This window comes from Cibotium barometz, chromosome 1, assembly GCF_041138505.1.
Source record: "Cibotium barometz isolate CiBa-2024 chromosome 1, ASM4113850v1, whole genome shotgun sequence".
Taxonomy (NCBI): domain Eukaryota; kingdom Viridiplantae; phylum Streptophyta; class Polypodiopsida; order Cyatheales; family Cibotiaceae; genus Cibotium; species Cibotium barometz.
In genome coordinates, this window is record NC_141046.1 from 17,857,024 (window position 1) to 17,874,438 (window position 17,415).

Consider the following 17,415-nt stretch of genomic DNA (forward strand, 5'->3'; position numbering starts at 1 on the left):
CCAAAACATACTGCATCATGTATGCCCAAAGTGGGTAGTTGTTGTCTCCATCCAATTTGTCATCACAGCAGACAACCTGCAAAATACATCATTGATGTTATCAACCATGGCCACTGACTGAAACTGATGCAAAAGCTATCTGTAATAAAGCAAAGACTGAATAGAAAACAACTCGTGCTATATAGCACGGTCCACAATAGAATACCTATGCCTGTTTTGCAGAAAGTTGCACTGTCAAAATTTCTGCACAAAATGACGAACACCTGTGCAGGACTTGTAATGCAAAAACGGAGCCCGAAACGACCTCAGATGCAATTTCTGAGAACACTAAGCCCTATGGGCTTATTTGCAGAGTATAGGGACCTGCAACAAGCGCTAGTGAAAGCTCACCTCAATCAAAGAACATGAGTCGGAGGGTGATGCCAATTGTTGGAATTAGGGTTGCAGGAAAGCACACAAAGCTTGGAGAAGAAGAAGCAAGAATGCACACAACACAAAGTGTATTAGATTGTGTCAATGTACAAAGATAAGTTAGCCCTAGAATAATAGGCGTGTATACAAGCCGGGGGAAAAAACCTCCTAAAGAGGGAAAAAGTGCCCCAGCGGTCCTAAGTGTGTTCACACACCACTGCCTATATATATGGCAACATCACTGCCTATATATATGGCAACATCACTGAAGTTTCACGGGACTACAAAAACTTGTAATTTCACGAAACCACTGTAGTCTCACGGAACCTAAATTCATGAAACCACATCTCACGGGATTCCGTTTCACGAAACTTCCCTTCACGTAACCACCTTTCACAGAACATCATTTCACAAAACTAACTCTCACGGGATTTCATTTCATGGAACTCCCTTTCATGGAACCTCATTTCATAAAACTAACTTTCATATGGGATTCCATTTCATGGAGCTCCCTTTCACAAAACCACGTCTCACAGGATTCCGTTTCACGGAACTCCCTTTCATGTAAACACTGTAGTCTCACACGGAACCTTATTTCACGAAACTAACTCTCACGGGATTCCATTTCACGGAACTCTCTTTCATGTAATCACATCTCACAGAACTCTCTTTCACGTAATCACATCTCACGGAACCACATCTCATGGGATTCTGTCTCATGGAACTCCCTTTCATGTAACCACATCTCACGGGTTTCCGTCTCACGGAACTCCCTTTCATGTAACCACTTTTCATGGAACCTCATTTCATGAAACCACCTTTCACATAACTTCTCATCACGACTTGCAGGTTCATGGGACTACTAAGATCCTGCACCTTCACGCCACAACATTCACCTATCAATTAACACACCTTGTTATTACTCCTACACTAACACACTTCTTATCTCAACTAACCGGTTTACCATTAACAAAAGAAAAAAAAAAGAAAAAAAAGAAAAAAAAAGAAAAAAAAAGAAAAAAAAAAGAGAAATGGTACCCACCCCACCAGTCTGGAGACTGATGCACTTTTCATGTTGTACAGATGTCGGCCTCGGAAATAGAAGCTGTAGAGACCCCTTGACAGCCACCCAAGCCAGCGCTGCAGGCTCTCCAACAAGTCAGAAGAAGAAACCAGTGCAGGTACCAAAACTGAATTACTTGGGCCCATATGCCCAAGCCTTCCATGGGGCCATCATCAGCCAAGGAAACCCTTATGGCCCATGGAAAGGTCGCACTGCATTACCATAGCCCAGAGTACCTCCAAATCCTGGAAGAGGCAGAGGTCAAGGAGAAGCTGGAGAAAGTGGGCCTAGAAGACCATATTAGAGAGGTTGGGAAAATTCCATTACTTTTGGGAATTTTCTTCTCCATCTACTTTTTGTTGGTGTATCTTGAGTGTTACCAACTCGAAATTTGTCAGAGAATGTGGATTTAGAACCTACTCTTCAAGAGCTTTCCAAAAGGATATGTCACATGAGGGGGTTTTAATAAAATCTTAAAAGGTTTTACCATGCCCCCGATTTTTTGATCTTGCAAAATGGGAATTGGGATTTTCCCAAACTCCTAATATGGTATTCTAGGGAGAATGGTGCAAATACTTCCAAGGAACATCAACATGGAGCTCTATGCCGAGTATATCAAGACTTATGAGACAAAGGCACCAAACGTGGCACCATCACGAAGGCCGACGGCACAACAGAGCAGCTCCTGATCATAGAAGAACTCATCCGTGATGCTCTGCAGCTCCCACCAGCAGTCAAAGTCCATGCCCACGCATTTGACAAAATGCCTTTGGACGCCATGCTGAATAAGAGTTATTATTATAACTCTAATGAGGCATAGTACGAAAATATCCGGGATGAGGCTACAGAGAAAGCCTGCAGAGAGCTGTGTCACCCGATAATGCAGGTAAAGCCAGTGGATCGATACAACAGGGTCCCATTGAACAGGATCGCTAAATTACATGAAGAGAAGGAGGACTGTTCTAGCATTGTGCCTCTTCTATGCTTTATGATTCATGCTTATGTGGGAGAGTGAGAGAGAGTAATTGCCTTATGCAATGGTATGAGCGACTCTACGGTGATAGCATGGAGGTGGATCTTGGAGGTTTGGAGCTTAACAAGTGAGCTTGGAGACCTCAAGGGACTCATGTTTGAAGCATTGATAAGTGCCCTACGACGGTTGTGATCTTTTGCTCATCCTTTAGGCGAATGCATTGAGTTCCCTCTTTGAGGTGTGGCAGCCCATAACAACCTTTCTTGATTGAGAACATGCACCAAACAATGTTCATCCCATTGTTTTATCCCTTTTTGAATCTTTCTTCACAAACTTTGCTTGTATAACAAGTTACCTTTGCAAGGAAATGAACAAGAACTGTAAAAGAATGAGAGATGGATCACTTGTTGCTTTAGATTTACACATCTTTGTCTAGGCAAAGATTTGTAATTTTATTAAGCTTTCCATTGTTGAAACTACTGTAGATAGCACAACATCTATTTTCTTGACTTTCCTCTTCAAAGATTTGTAATCTGATCAAGCTTTCCAATCCTGAAACTATTGTAGATGGAACAACATCTATTTTCTTAACTTTTCTCTTTAAAGATTTGTAGAAACAACTCCAAGAAACACCAAGAAAATCTTCTTGAACTTTTTTTGCACTCTATCACTAAGATTTCCATCAAAACCTTGTATAGTCATCTTCTTCTTGCAATACTTCTCCAAAAACTTCAAGAAAATATTGTTTAGGTTGTAATCTTCACATAGATTTACTAAATTTGCTACTGCAAAATTCTAATCTTCACATAAATCTACAAATAGAAGTGTAATCTTCACACTTTCTTGATAAACTATGCACCAAGATTTGCACAACAACCACCAGTATCTAAACCAGGCAAATGTTGAAGAAAACTAGGTCTATGGAAAGATTCGATCACAAAAGTCATTAATCAAGAAATTGTGCATTAAACTCAGAGAATAGGATTTTTGAAAATGGTGCTTAGCATAGACTCAAAAATGTTAACACTAATCTCAATACTAATCCACACAAATCAAGATAACAACAATCTTAAAAACTGTGTAAAACTCAATTTAAAAATGATTAAGTCTTAATCATCTCATCAAGATCAAAACCAAACTACCAAGATCAAAGCAAAGCTCTAATACCACTGAAAGAAAGGTGAGCCTGAAAGAAAGGGGAAACACTCATAAATTGGAGTTAGCACGGTAGCACTCGTAGAGGAGGGCTTGCTCATCTTCTCAAAAGGGAGAAGCCACCATAGCCAAGAGCATGAGCTCTAAGAAAAGTATATGTCAAAATGATCAAAAGGTAATCAAAGGTACAATAGTTGTCCACCAAGTGACTTATATAGCCACTTACCCTAAATGTGTCCACACTAGCCCATGCCCAAAGTCTACGTGCTTGAACCTCAATGTGGTCATGTGCTAGTGGAAATAGCTTTGTTACATGCTATAGAGAGTACATTGAGAGTGAAAATGTTTCTTGGTTTTTCTCTTTGCGTTTGTTATATATGCGAGTGTTGATGTTTCCTACATGAGGAGTACTGCCTTCTCTCTCTTTTCTACTTGTGTTGAGTGAAGGTGGCAGTAGAGCTACTGTTTCACCACATCTTCTTTCTCTTATTCTTTTATTTTTCCTTGAAATATTATCTCACACAATAAGCTAGACATTGTTAATTTTCTCACCAGAGTTTTCTCTCATAATCCCTAAGCAAGGCACTCTAACAAAAGCACTCCCTAAACTATTATAGACTAAACTAGATCCACCACATCCTATAGCCACCATGGTGTAGCCATATTTGGTAGTGATGTATGTGAACACACTATGACGAGCCGCTAGGAGGGCACTTTTTCTCTCTTCAGGAGGTTTCTTCCCCTGTGCTAATATACACCCATCTTGGGTCACAGCACACATTAATTATCTATCAATCATCTCATTGTGTGCTCCCTTGAGCTTTTCCACAATGTGTGTGTGTGTGTGTGCGTGCGTGCACGTGCACACGCACATTCTTGCAACCCTATTTCCAACATTTGGTATCAGAGCATATGCTCCTCTCGCCCATGCTGCTATTGGCTACCCTTCACCCCACGTCGCCTATCGAGGAGCCCTTATGGGAGAAGAAAGAGGATTTGGAAGTTTATACTGAAGTTTTTTGGTCAAATTTTTGTTTCGGGCACGTTTTGGGGGTCGTTTGTGCGATTTTTGATTTTCTACAAACATCTTCGAGGACCAAATTTAAACTCTTCTTCATCAGAGTATGGAGTAGTATTGTAAGATCTACTACAGATGGGTGTGCAAATATAAGTGAAAGCATCATCAGACACTCACCACACGGATCTTGTCTATACAAGCTGCACTTCAGTGACATCGATCTCTACATATTACAAGTAAAATCTCTACTCACTTTACTCTGCATTTCTTTCATACACCTTACAGGTCTCCATTGTATCAGTAGTGGCCTTATGAGTAGCCACCTTAGTTGTATCAAAGGATCACTTAGCACTTACAAGTTGTGTGATTACTTGCCTAGGTATTATCAGAAATGGCAGACAGTGATGTATTTTAGATGTTATCCTGCTGAGGATAAGCTTGACGGGACCAATATTGGTAGCCAAAGGGCTATGGAATGTTGTAGTTGGTACAAAGAAATGTCCTAGTTCCTTTGATGAATATGATGTAAAAGGTACATCTGTAGACATGGACTCAGTTTCACATGGTACATTACGACGGGGCAGCATACCGCCTACAGAACAAATAAAGTGGGATGGAAGAGATGCGCAGCCACATACGTTTCTTGCTTTGTCAGTCACAAGAGGAGTATTATTCCTCACATTCGGTCATGTAGGATTGCTAAACATGCTTGGGATGTACTTGTGTCATTGTACCAGGTACGTAATGAAGCATGTGTTACTTATCTACGCAAGTAATTAGAGTCGAAGCATATGAATGAGGGAGACTCCATGGATAGTTTTCTTACAAAAATCAAGGATTTTAAGGAGCAATTGGCCAGTGTTGATGAAGTATATCCTAACAGCTCATTAGTGCCTGCTATCTTGAATGTGTTGCTGGACTCGTATTATCAAAGTTTTACTTCTACCATTAGGCTCATGATGAAAGGTAATCCAAATTCCTTGAAGTTTAGGAGTTGGTTTCTATACTCTTGCAACAAGAAGAACAGTCCAGGAAAAATAGATATGTCATGCATACAGGAGATCCAGCTTTTGTTGCTGTCAACAAAGAGGCAAAGGTAAATCCTTTCCTCTCAGGGTAGTTACAGGCCAAAATCAAAGTCATTAGGCATGCTTACAGACAAGGTATGTGATAAGCCAAAGAAAAAGAGGAAATGCAACTATTACAGGAAACCCGGTCACTACATTAATGAGTGCAGGAAGCGGCTGGAGAAGGAGAAAAAGAAAGACTCAAGTATGGCCGTAGTAGCTTATGCCTCAACATCTAATGCAGAAAACAAAGAATATGCAAACTATGCACATGATGATTGAGCTTTCATTGTGCAATGTAGTTTTGACCCTTTGCATAAGGATATCTGCATGGTTTATAGATGTACATGTCTGGTATTTTGATAGTGGTGCTAGTAAGCATATTACTTCTCATCGTAGTTTGTTCTCATCACTTAAATCTTCCCCACAAGGAAACATTGTTACATGTGCAAACAACTCCTCATATCATGTAAAAGGAGTTAGTAAAATTGTTCTCACTACCAAATGGTGGAACAATCATGCTCTCAAATGTATTATATATACCAAGGATCAAGAAGAACTTGTTATCTATCTCTGCCATTACAAAGGCTAGCTGAGTGGTTCACTTTGTGGATGACAAATGTATTGTTCATGATCACAATGATGGCAATACAATTGTTACTTCTCGTACCTTGTCTCATGGCCTATACAAGCTAGATGCATATGAAAGACAAAAGCATGCTGTATGTATAGTTTCGACTACAAAGGCAATGGATGATGCTAAGTTGGCATGCACGCTTTGGTCACTTGAACATTGATAATTTGCTGCATTTGCATAAACATGACATGGTGTATGAGCTGCCACATCTTAAATCCCCTATCAAACATGTTTGTGAGAGCTATATTCTTGAAAAAATGCAATGGGCATCATTTCCCAAAGATAGCTCAATTAGAGTTGTCCAAATATTACAGCTTATACATAGTGATGTATGTGGTCCTATGAGAACACCATCTATTGGGGGCTACCTCTATTTTGTCACATTCATTGATGATTATTCCAAACATACCTGGGTATATCCATTGAAATAGAAATAAGAGGTTTTTATGTGCTTTAAGCACTTTGTTACTATGATTGAAAATGTTTCTCCATGTAAGATTGGTATCCTGCATATTGATCGAGGGGGGAAGTATATGTCTAAGGAGTTTCATGCATACATGGCTGCTCAAGGGATAAAACACCAATGTATTGTGCTTTTTTATACAGCTTAGCAAGATGATGTAGCTAAATGTAAAATAGGTCTCTCATGGAGATGGCACGTTGTATAGTCAAAAGTTAGAAGTTATGTCATGGTTTCTGGCTAGAAGCAGTCATGTGTGCAACATATGTTTTGACCAGGTGTCCTACAAAGGCTTTGCATACAATTATGCCTTTTGAAGCTTGGAATAGTAGAAAACCCTCTATGGCTCACTTACGTATTTTTTATTATCTTGCTTATGTACTTTTTCCTGACCAAATTCACAGCAAGCTTGATGAGAAGGTTGTTAAAAGTAAAGGTTACCGTCTCTATCATCCTGCCACCAAGCGAATTCTTATGAGTAGAGATGTTGTATTTGTGGGAAATGTAAAGTATTTTTATGGGAAAGTAAAGGTTACCGTCTCTATCATCCTGCCACACCAAGCGGATTCTTATGAGTAGACATGTTGTATTTGTGGAAAATGAAATTCACCCCTTGCTTTTGTGTAAAAAAACAACAAAATGTATGTTCATAATAGGACATATTCGACACTCTCCTTCCATTGTTCAATGTAGGACGCATTGATGTACAGCATTTGGGCACTCAAGGGAATGCTAAAAATTAGCCCACACAAGTTACAAATTAGCATGTTTTTTAGCCCCCACAGATTAGCCTATTGATAAAGAAAATGTGGATGATGTAGTTGATGAGGAAAGAAGGAAAATTGAGGAGTCAAAAAGTATGCCGAAATGGTTGGTGCAAACACTACATGACATCAAATTGGCTACTCCTTTGCCTAGCAAAACAAGTGCAAGTTCTCATCGTGCATCTCATGTTGACACATGTCATGTTCTTAATGTGAGTTTATGTGATAAAGAGAAACATGTCTCCTTTGATTAAGCAAAGGAATCAGAACACTGGATGCATGTTGTGCAATCTAAATATGATGCTTTACTCAAAAATGGTACTTGGGAGTTGTTGATTTTCTGTTGAAGAGGCTCAATCTTGGAGACTGTAAACCTGTTGCTACACCTATGGAACCTATTTTGCGACTTAGTCTCGAAGATGCAGGTGACCCTTTTGATGTTGGCCTGTATCAAGAAGTTGTTAAATGCCTTATCTTCTTATGTAACACCAAACTTGATATTCAGTATGGGGTCGTAGTATTGACAAAATTTATGCATAGCCTAGGCACAAAAGCACTAGTAGTCTGTCAAACGGGTGTTCCATTACCTAAAGGGCACTAAGCATTTTGGGTTGTTTTATCCCAAGGGGGTAAATCATAGTTACATGCATTACAGACTCAGACCGGGCTAGATGTTATGATACACGAGTGTCCACGAGTGGTTTTTACTTTTGCCTTGGTGATTCATACATATCATGGCTCAGCAAGAAGCAACCCACTATGGCCACTTCTACTTGTGCAGTTGAGTACGGGACAACATTTATAGCTACAGTTGAATATGTTTGGCTTAGACACCTTATTGTTGATTTGGGGATTAGTGAGTCCTTAGCCACTACTAGCGCTATGGCAGTTGTAAGGAATCTAGTTTTTCATGCTCGCACAAGGCACATTGAGGTGCATTATCATTATGTCAGGGAGAGATGCTCCGCATAGGAAATCAGCTTGGCTTATGTGCCAACACAAGACAACATGGCAGATTTATTCACGAAGGCTCGCTCACGAGAGAAGTTTGAAGCTTTTTGCAAAGCTTTGAACTTACTTCCCTTTGGGGATTAGTCTAGGCTCGCTCTCACAATCCAAATATCTTGGCACATCTCTGTAATTTTAGTGCCATCTCACCCCTTGTTCACATCATCACTCCCAAGGAGAATTTGTAGCCATATTAATAGTGATGGGACAGTCGGGATACTTTTTCCCTCTTTAAGAGGTTTTTTCCCCTGTGCTAGTATACACCCATCTTGGGGTATACTTATCATCTTTGTACATAGCACACATTCATTATCTATCTATCATCTCATTGTGTGCCCTTTGAGCTTCTCCACTGTGTGTGTGCACGCACGCATTCCTGTAACTCCTTTTTCCCTCTTTAGGAGGTTTTTTTTCCCATGCTAGTATACACCTATCTTGGGGTATACTTATCATCTTTGTACAATGCACATTCATTATCTATCTATCATCTCATTGTATGCTCCCTTGAACTTCTCCACTGTGTGTGTGTGTGTGTGTGTGTGTGTGTGTGTGTGTGTGTGTGTGTGTGTGTGTGTGTGTGTGTGTGTACATTCCTGCAACCCTATTTCCAACACATGGCTTTGATACCATGTTGGAAAACATGGATCTAGGTTAGGCTATGGAGGATCAAAACTAATTAACCCCATATAGTCAAGTAATTAGGAGAACTAGAAGGATTGATAAATGATGTAATTAATAATGGACTAACTCAAAGTAAAAGACACAATAAGAACAAATAGCATAATCTCCTTACATTAGATTTAATCCAAGTACATCTTTTTATAGCTCTCATGGAGCTCCCAAATCACAACCTATATGCACCCTTGTGTGCCATCCATGTGCCAATAAATGCCCACACTCCATGTTCCTCCTTGTGCTTTCCATGTGCTACCTTTTTGACCATTGGCTTCATCTTTTATAAGTAACCATACAAATAACCTTTTACAAGTAACCATACAAATCACCCTTTGAGTTAGAACCCTTAGGCTTTCTTCCTTTCTAATGTGCATGCTCTCCCCCTTGCTCTACTCATGTTGTACCCTCACATATTGTTATTTTAACACTCATGTTGAATAAATTTTATCAATGATTATTTGACTATTTGTGCATCTTTGATGGGAGGTGTGAAAATCAATTTTTCACAATGTGAAAAACTCACTAGTTTTTCACAGCATAAGTGTTCTTCAAGATTTACACGTACTCTCATAAGGAAACATTCTAGGATGCATTTTCATGCTTTTTTGAAGATTTGAGTTGGCATGAAAAACTAGGGTTTGGGTTTTTGTCACGTCATGAAAAACATAAGTGTTCATAAAAGTGTTCTTTGAGATTTACACATACTCTCATAAGGAAACATCTGGGATGCATTTTCATGCTTTTTTGAAGATGTCGAGTTAGCATGAAAAGCTAGGGTTTGGGTTTTTCTCACGTCATGAAAAACATTGTTACTAATCATGAGTTAAACAATATTTCTAAGAATAAATAGCAAGTGGAGCACTATAAAAGGCCTTGAATCCTATTTCTCTTCTAGACATGAAATAGCTTACACGTGTCAAAACGTGATGGGTCATTAGGCATCATGTATGTTTATGATTTTTCCCGATGTGAAAAACTCAACCATCAGATGGAAAACCTTTAATTTGTCATCTTTTGAGTTTTGATGGTCATGTTGTTATTAGATTTTATGACTCAAAGAATTGAAATGTAGATTATTTGGAAGCCTGAGAGAGGGATATGAAGTAGTTTATAGGTTCTCTTTTTTCTACAAAGCTTGAGTACAAAAGTAGTATGGTTTTCTTAATGTGAATTTTTCATGTAAAGCATGGTGATTGAGGACGACTTTGGGAGACATGGGTACATTCTAGGAGTAGTCAACAAAGCTGCAATGTAACTAGAGTTGCATGGAAATTGTATAGAATCTTATGTTCCATGTTTGCATGTCACTTTGTAGGTGAAGAGGTGAAGATGGTCTACTATTTGGCAATTGACAATTGTGCAAACATCTTTAACAAGGCTCTTGGGAGCAGCATTTTAATCAACTCAAAGAGGTAGTTCACCAATGAAATTGAAAGGGGGTGGAAATCAATGGCTCGAGTTACCAACTAGCTCTACATTGTGAGGGCCTCTTTATTAGATCTTCTTTCTATAGGAGTAGCATGGATGCCCATCACGCATGGGCCAAATATGGTCAGGTAGTTAGGAGACAACTTAGGTGGGATTGGCATCATGGAAAATATGTTGTATGTAAGTGTAAAATGATACACCCATATTGGACCACACTAGGGGTAGAGGAAGATTTTCCCACGACACACTATCCACGAGTTGTGATGCCCCAAATGAGCACTCATACAACCTCCAATGGTTCTAAAAGTTATACCAAGATCATAGATTTCTTGTTTATTCTATTACTAACCTAGTTAGGGTGGTTGGTTGGTCCCGTTGGACTCAATATAGGGCCTCAATTATCATACAACCACCCCTAGGTAGTATATATAGATGCACTTTACTTATTCTATCATCAATTTTGAGATATACCTTCACCACTTTGTGCACCCTTCCTTCATATAGTGCATATAGCCTCCATCTCACTATCTTTCCAAACAGCCAAAAAAACCTCTCTCACAAGATGCACATGAGTGAAAGGCAATTTACCAGCAATCTCCATGTTGATTTACATAACGTAGCATTAAGTAGCCAATCCATGTTGTCAACTAGGTAAGATCCTGAAGGGACCCTTGATAGGTGATCATCTCAAACATGTTGGATGATACATAATCTTAAATCTTGGAGCCACATTACCCACCTCACCAATCATGTAGTTAAGGCTACTTTGTTTATTGGATATAAACAAGATTTTTTCCTCAAGTGATCTAAACTTTGCACTACATAAATCATAGATGAAGGTGACATTTGAAAGTTTTTCAAACATTGGTGTAAGGTTGTAGATTCCATATACCACATTCCCACCTTATACCTGCATTGGTGACATTTGCAAGCTTTTCAAACATTGGTGTAAGGTTGTAGATTCCATATACCACATACCAACAAGCCCAATGACCATCTATAAGCACAACTTACACAGTATTTTTAAATAATCCTAACAAAATAGATCTAACAGTGCTTTGTAGCTTTGTGTAAATTGGCTGATTGATTCTAATGACAATTAGCACAATTTATGTAACAGAATCAAGGAGTTGTGCACAAAAATTGGGAGTAATCGGAGTTGATTTTTACAAGATGAGATGCATCTCCTTTGATTTCAGCTCACTGGCAACGTGTGTAAAGAACATTCTTAGCAGTTTCTCAGTAAGGGTAATATAGAAAGTTGCAAGGTTCAAGTTGTTTGCTAAATTGAAATGTGTTAAAAGATTATTAAAGGTACATCCCTACCTTTGGTCCCCTATTTACTTGCCCATGTAATCTTGTATATCCCAAACTTCCCCATACCAAGGCATTAATGAAATTGTAAAATTTTGTTTGGGTTTTGTAGTGCACAAGATAGTACCAAGATTCTGAGAACACATTCAAGGGCAACATGAATTTGTTTACCTTGGTATGCTTTGATTCAGAGGTAGCTTGGAAATTGGGCAAGTGCATGGTGTTTTTTTTTTGCTTTTCAGAAATTGTTACATGCACCCTAGACATATCCTTAGAACCTGACTGTGAAATTCAAATGCCCTGCTCACTGCATTACAACACTGATGGTTGAGTGCATGGTGATTTTGGTTTGACACTTTGATACAAATTAATTTTTATTTTTAAAAACTGTCTAGAGATTTCCAAGTGATAAATGTCCAATGTTAGTTTAAGGGCTTAATCATTTGCAATGATTCTTTATCCAATCAATAGTTTGGCTTTAAGTTGAAATACCATCATGAAAGTCTTATCAGAGTAGAAAGTTGAAATCAAAAAGAGATGAAAAATATAGATATATTTTAATTGAAAAAAGTTAGCCCACTCGTTCAAAATTGAATGTTTACACTCCACCTTTTTAATCCTCCTTTCCCACTCGGGCTTTCTTTTGCAAAGCAAACAACTTTCTGTCTCCCACTTAAGCTCTTCATCAACAACAAGGCATGGTGGGTTTGGTCTATCAGTTGACTGGCATGTTTGTGTTGATTTGTTCATAATGGAACAGTCGTGTAATTGATCTTCTGCAATCTTGTGTGTTGTTTGAGGTTGAATGCTAAGAAGACTAGCTCTTATAAATAAAGCAAGTATGGGTTGCAAGAAAGCATTTGAACAAGCAGAATTTTGGAGGTAAGATGAGTTAAGCCTTGTTAGCCCCCCACATACACACACACAAAGTCATCTTTTGAAATTTTCTACACATGTACATGTAGGTAGGTGTGTACAAAAAGAAAGTACACTTACATATACAAAGCTTGATCGGTCCCATAACCAGTCAGAAGTCTTTTGAGATACCAAAAGATAAACTTTCACAAGCTCCTGCCCTAAGAGGGCCAGCATGGGACAAAGATTTCCCATTCATGTGCAAGCATCTAATGTGGCAGTGAATTGTGTTCTTACCAGGATCAGCCCATCTACTATGCTAGCAATTGTCCTAAGCTAAGAGATTGGGTTGGGCATTAGAGAAGGAGCAAATAAAATCAACGATCTATGTAATATAGTCCATTGCCATCGTGTTTGCCAGTCCGAATCAAAGCCCTTGAATCCCTCTTTCTAAAGCAGAAAATGCCAGAGATATTGACACCTCTGCTGTCAGAATGGACTCGCAGAGATGATGTGTGAGCTGATGTGCCATTGCCTGCTTTTTTTTCCCTCCCCCACATTGTTTAGGCTAGGGCTTCCCTCCTGGTTAGCCATGCCTCCTGTGTATCGTGTTCGCAAAACCTAACTTGAAGTGGAGCCCTTAATGAGGTAATCAAGCCTGAGTCACCTCAAATCCAACTCAAGAGGACAAGAACTTTAAAAGGACCTAAAAAAGGAGCAAACCAGAAAATCTTCACCATCAGGATCCGCCCATCTTTCCAGCCCAGCCACAGATGCTTGGATCTCAGATGGTAGCATGGACCCACACCTGATTATGATGAGACCATAAATGTAACAATGACCTTGATCTTGTGAAGACCCACATGGACAACTCCATTGTCTGCTATTTTATGAAGGCTGACCAGACTATTTTTCTTCTCCCTTATCCTCAGCCACAACCTAAGCACAAGTATATACAAGATCCATGAAACTGAGAAACAAGCAAGGCAATCAGAAGGTAAAATAAACTTTTGTCACAAATGGGAAGAACATAAAAACCAGAAAGCTGTTACAAACAAATTAAAATAAATAATTATCAAAGTCACATGGTTGTTTGGTTCGATTCACAAAAAAACACAAAGCCCTTCGTGCTGCTTAGACCAGGGGCATGTTCTCCAGAGCATCAGAGGAGAAAATATCTAAAGGTGCATTCACACTGTCCATAGAAATCTTACGAGCCCTCGGTTTTGGGGTTGCCCCGGCCATGTTCATCAAGTTATGGTCAAGGTACACAACTACAACACTGATATCATCATGGAAATAACGCCTGACACCTGGCTCGATCTTCTTAAGATCTGAATAACGCATCTCGCGCTTTTTGGCTGCCTGCTGAAGAGCAGCTCTGACTAGCCTTTTAGCAATACCCTGATAAGAGCAGCAAAATATCCCTCAGAAGGCTAAAATATTTATTAACGAAAGCACAAAAAATAAGTAAAGCTGGTGGCACAACATTCCCCACCCATGGCAGAGTTGGACAGGCAAGATTGTCTGTCCATCCCTGACACTGGACAGTCAGCCTGAATGGGAAACCACAAGCCACCTGGATGTGTGTAACCAGCCTAGAAACAAACAAGACGAGAGGAAATATCATACATTTCGCGGGCCTCTCTGCACCATATCAACTGCTTCTTGGTCTGTAATGTGTTCCCACAATCCATCTGATGCAAAAATCAAAAAGCGATCCTCCGACGCAAGCATCTTCTCATGCAGAGATGGTTCTGCCGACAAGACGGGCTTCTTCAAAGACATGGCTAGCCCAACATGAGAGAAATACGGATCTTTATTGTACTCTGGCTTCTTTAAATATACGTCCCCAATTGACCTGGAAACCTGCATGCCATTACATGAATTAGTGTGAAATGGAAGGTGATGACCTATAGAGCAAGTGCACTTCACAGGTTACGATTTGAGCCCACCTGGATGATGCCTTTCACCCGCCAAACCCCCTGTTTGAGCACGACTATGTGTGAATCATCTGGATGTTGCGCTTTGAGCTCCTCACGCACCTCCACATTGCCAGCATTGTGCTCCTGTGACAGCCTCACTGCCACCACTTTGCCTCGCCTTACGGTTCCCAAAACAACCCTCGAATCTCCAAGGTTGGCCACGTACAGATTGTTCCCACTTATCACCCCTACAAGGCAGCAAGATCCAACTGAAGCTATTCGAGGTTTGGACCGCCAGTTTTTATCCACTAAACCCAGAAACTCTTCCTCTGTCGCACTGAATGCTTGCTTCAGAACTTTGGCTGACATGCCCCCTAATTCCTTTGCAAAACCTGGGAAAGTTGTTTCTGTTCAGGCACCATCACCCATGTATGCCTTGACATGTAAACAGCATAAGCAACACATAACAGTATCTTACCTTCAATTTTTGGAAACAGACGATTTGTGATGAAGCGAGAGGCCTCCGGCCCTCCATGACCATCATATACACCAATGAGGGTGCCATAAGGCCCTACCTTGACCTGACTTTGATCCTCTAATAGCTGGTTTGCCTGTACAACAGCTATGGAAAAGTCTACAGTTGCATACTGTGTGAGATCTTTGTGCCAAAGAAGAGCATCCTGCTGGCCATCAACTACCTCAACTCCAGATTGGAGGTAGCGCTCCACTGGCTTCCAGCAAGCTGCCAACATGCTCGTCATTGCAAGTCAAGGATAAAAGGTGAACTCAGTACTCACAGTCTCCCCCTGTCAAAGGTTGTATTCCCAACTCACTGAATCAAAAAAACGTGCCACACTCAGACGATCTGCTCTCTCTGTCAATGGCTGAATGCCTGCAATCTCTTAGCTGGGATTGAGGGGCCGTCCTCGGGGAAAGATCAAGTTCTGATCAGCCAACAACATATGAGTGCCTGCAGTTCCTTCGCCTTTTCTTTCTTTAGAGATGAAAACTCTCATGCAGATCATCTGACCTCTTGTGAGGCAGAGGATAAGTAAGCGGAAAGCCCAGAAGGGAGGGGGGGAGAAAGGGCTGCGAGATTCTTGAGGTTTAGAAGATGGAGATAATGGTAAGATTTGAAGATAAGAGATAAGAATGCCTTCTTCCAGTCTTTGAAAACTGGGAAAACACGGTGAAGTAGGGAGTTCTGCTGTATTGAGCAACCTAGGTAGATGGGAGGGCAGCAGTAAAAGATGAAAAGGCAGACAAAAGAACAGAGGGAGGAGATTGGTGGTGACCAAGCTGGGCACACAGATGAAGACGAAGAGACAACTTTGAAAGAAGGGAGGCGAAGGGGCAGAATGAAAAATGGAAGTTTCGCTGCAAGGGAAGAATGGAAAAAGCTTCTTGACTGCAGCAATGGCAGAAGAGCTTCCTGTTTGCAGCGGTGAAGGTCAAGATGAAATTGAAGCGGAAGATTAAGACTAATATGAGAAGAGAAGCCTGGCCACAGCCAGCCGAGTGACAAAGAACGCGTTTCCGTCTTAACAACCCCCACCCAGTCTTACCAACAAACACACGCACACACAAAAGCACCGACTTACGCTGTAAAGACCCTAGCTTACGGTAAGCACCCTACCATGGCTATGGCTTGGGCTTTTCTTCCCCTCACTGAAGAAAGCAGCAGCAAAGGAGACCGCTGAGCTTTCCTAGATCCGAATGTATATTTAGCTTTCAGATCGTGGACCACGGCTACGATGAATGCCGGCCTTTCCTGCTCAGAAACAGAACAAAACCCTAGCTTGAAGTCATGGCCAGGCAAGAACAGTAGCACATAGAAATAAAACGCAACTCTTGAGATGATGGCAAGGCTACGCGACTTCACCTTCTGCAAGCTGAATCATGTCAGACAAAGAAAAAGAAAAGCAGACCATACCTGCTGCTACGGATTTGCAAGGTCGACTGTGCGGCTGATGCTGCTGCTTTTAAGGAAAGCCGTAAAAGAACGTGGACACGGAGAGCAGCGATGGCGGCTGGGAGAATTTGTTTGCTTGCAGGAATGGCGATGGAGGGGGATAATGACGAGGATGATGAAGACGAGGGAGGGGAGGGAGGGAGGGAGGGTAACCCACCACCACCATAAGCAGGCCACCGACGAAGTGGGCAGTCCTAAGAAGAGGGCGCACGCGCTTCAAATCGGCTACAGTTGGGTCAGGGTGAGGCTACAGTTGTGAGGGTGAGGGCTACCTTTGGCTAAACCCATCTCTGCAAGCAAGCAAGCCGGCCATGCTTTTCTTGCATTTGACTTGGCTTTCCCGACACCTTTTGTCCTTAATTAGCTCCCTTATTCTCCTAATCGTGCTTCCCTTGTCCTCCAAGTCTTCTTTGAAAATCATATATACCTAGAATTTGCGCTTCAAGACAATTTTCTATCCTTGTCATGTCCTTCCTGGGTATTGTTTCCGTGAGATAGAAAGGAGCAGGAGGTCTAGAGAGAGAACTGAGGTCCATGCCGTTTTTTTAGAGAGAGAAAAGAGGTCCATGCCGTTCTTTTCTCTTCTATGATTATCAAAACTAGTCGCCTTACCCGCGCTTCACACATCTCCTCGAACTTCAAATTCTAGAGGTCTAGAGAGAGAACGGAGGTCCATGCCGTTTTTCTAGA

General features: G+C 40.8%; 1 protein-coding gene and 1 long non-coding RNA gene across 2 annotated transcripts; one reads left to right on the forward strand and one right to left on the reverse strand.

Annotated features, from left to right (window-relative positions):
• Positions 1-12,196: 12,196 nt before the first annotated feature.
• LOC147641672 (uncharacterized) lies at positions 12,197-14,071 on the forward strand. The gene is made up of 2 exons (XR_015265815.1): positions 12,197-13,006; positions 13,057-14,071. It is a non-coding gene; the product is annotated as an uncharacterized LOC147641672 (long non-coding RNA).
• Positions 13,875-17,027, reverse strand: LOC147641673 (putative protein phosphatase 2C 78). Its single transcript, XM_086798076.1, has 5 exons — positions 16,687-17,027; positions 15,232-16,524; positions 14,784-15,145; positions 14,461-14,697; positions 13,875-14,232 (listed from the first exon to the last, which is right to left on the reverse strand). The coding sequence occupies exons 2-5, from the start codon at positions 15,512-15,514 to the stop codon at positions 13,963-13,965; spliced, it is 1,152 nt and encodes a 383-aa protein (XP_086654202.1). The 5' UTR covers positions 15,515-16,524; positions 16,687-17,027; the 3' UTR covers positions 13,875-13,962.
• Between the last annotated feature and the right edge of the window lie 388 nt (positions 17,028-17,415).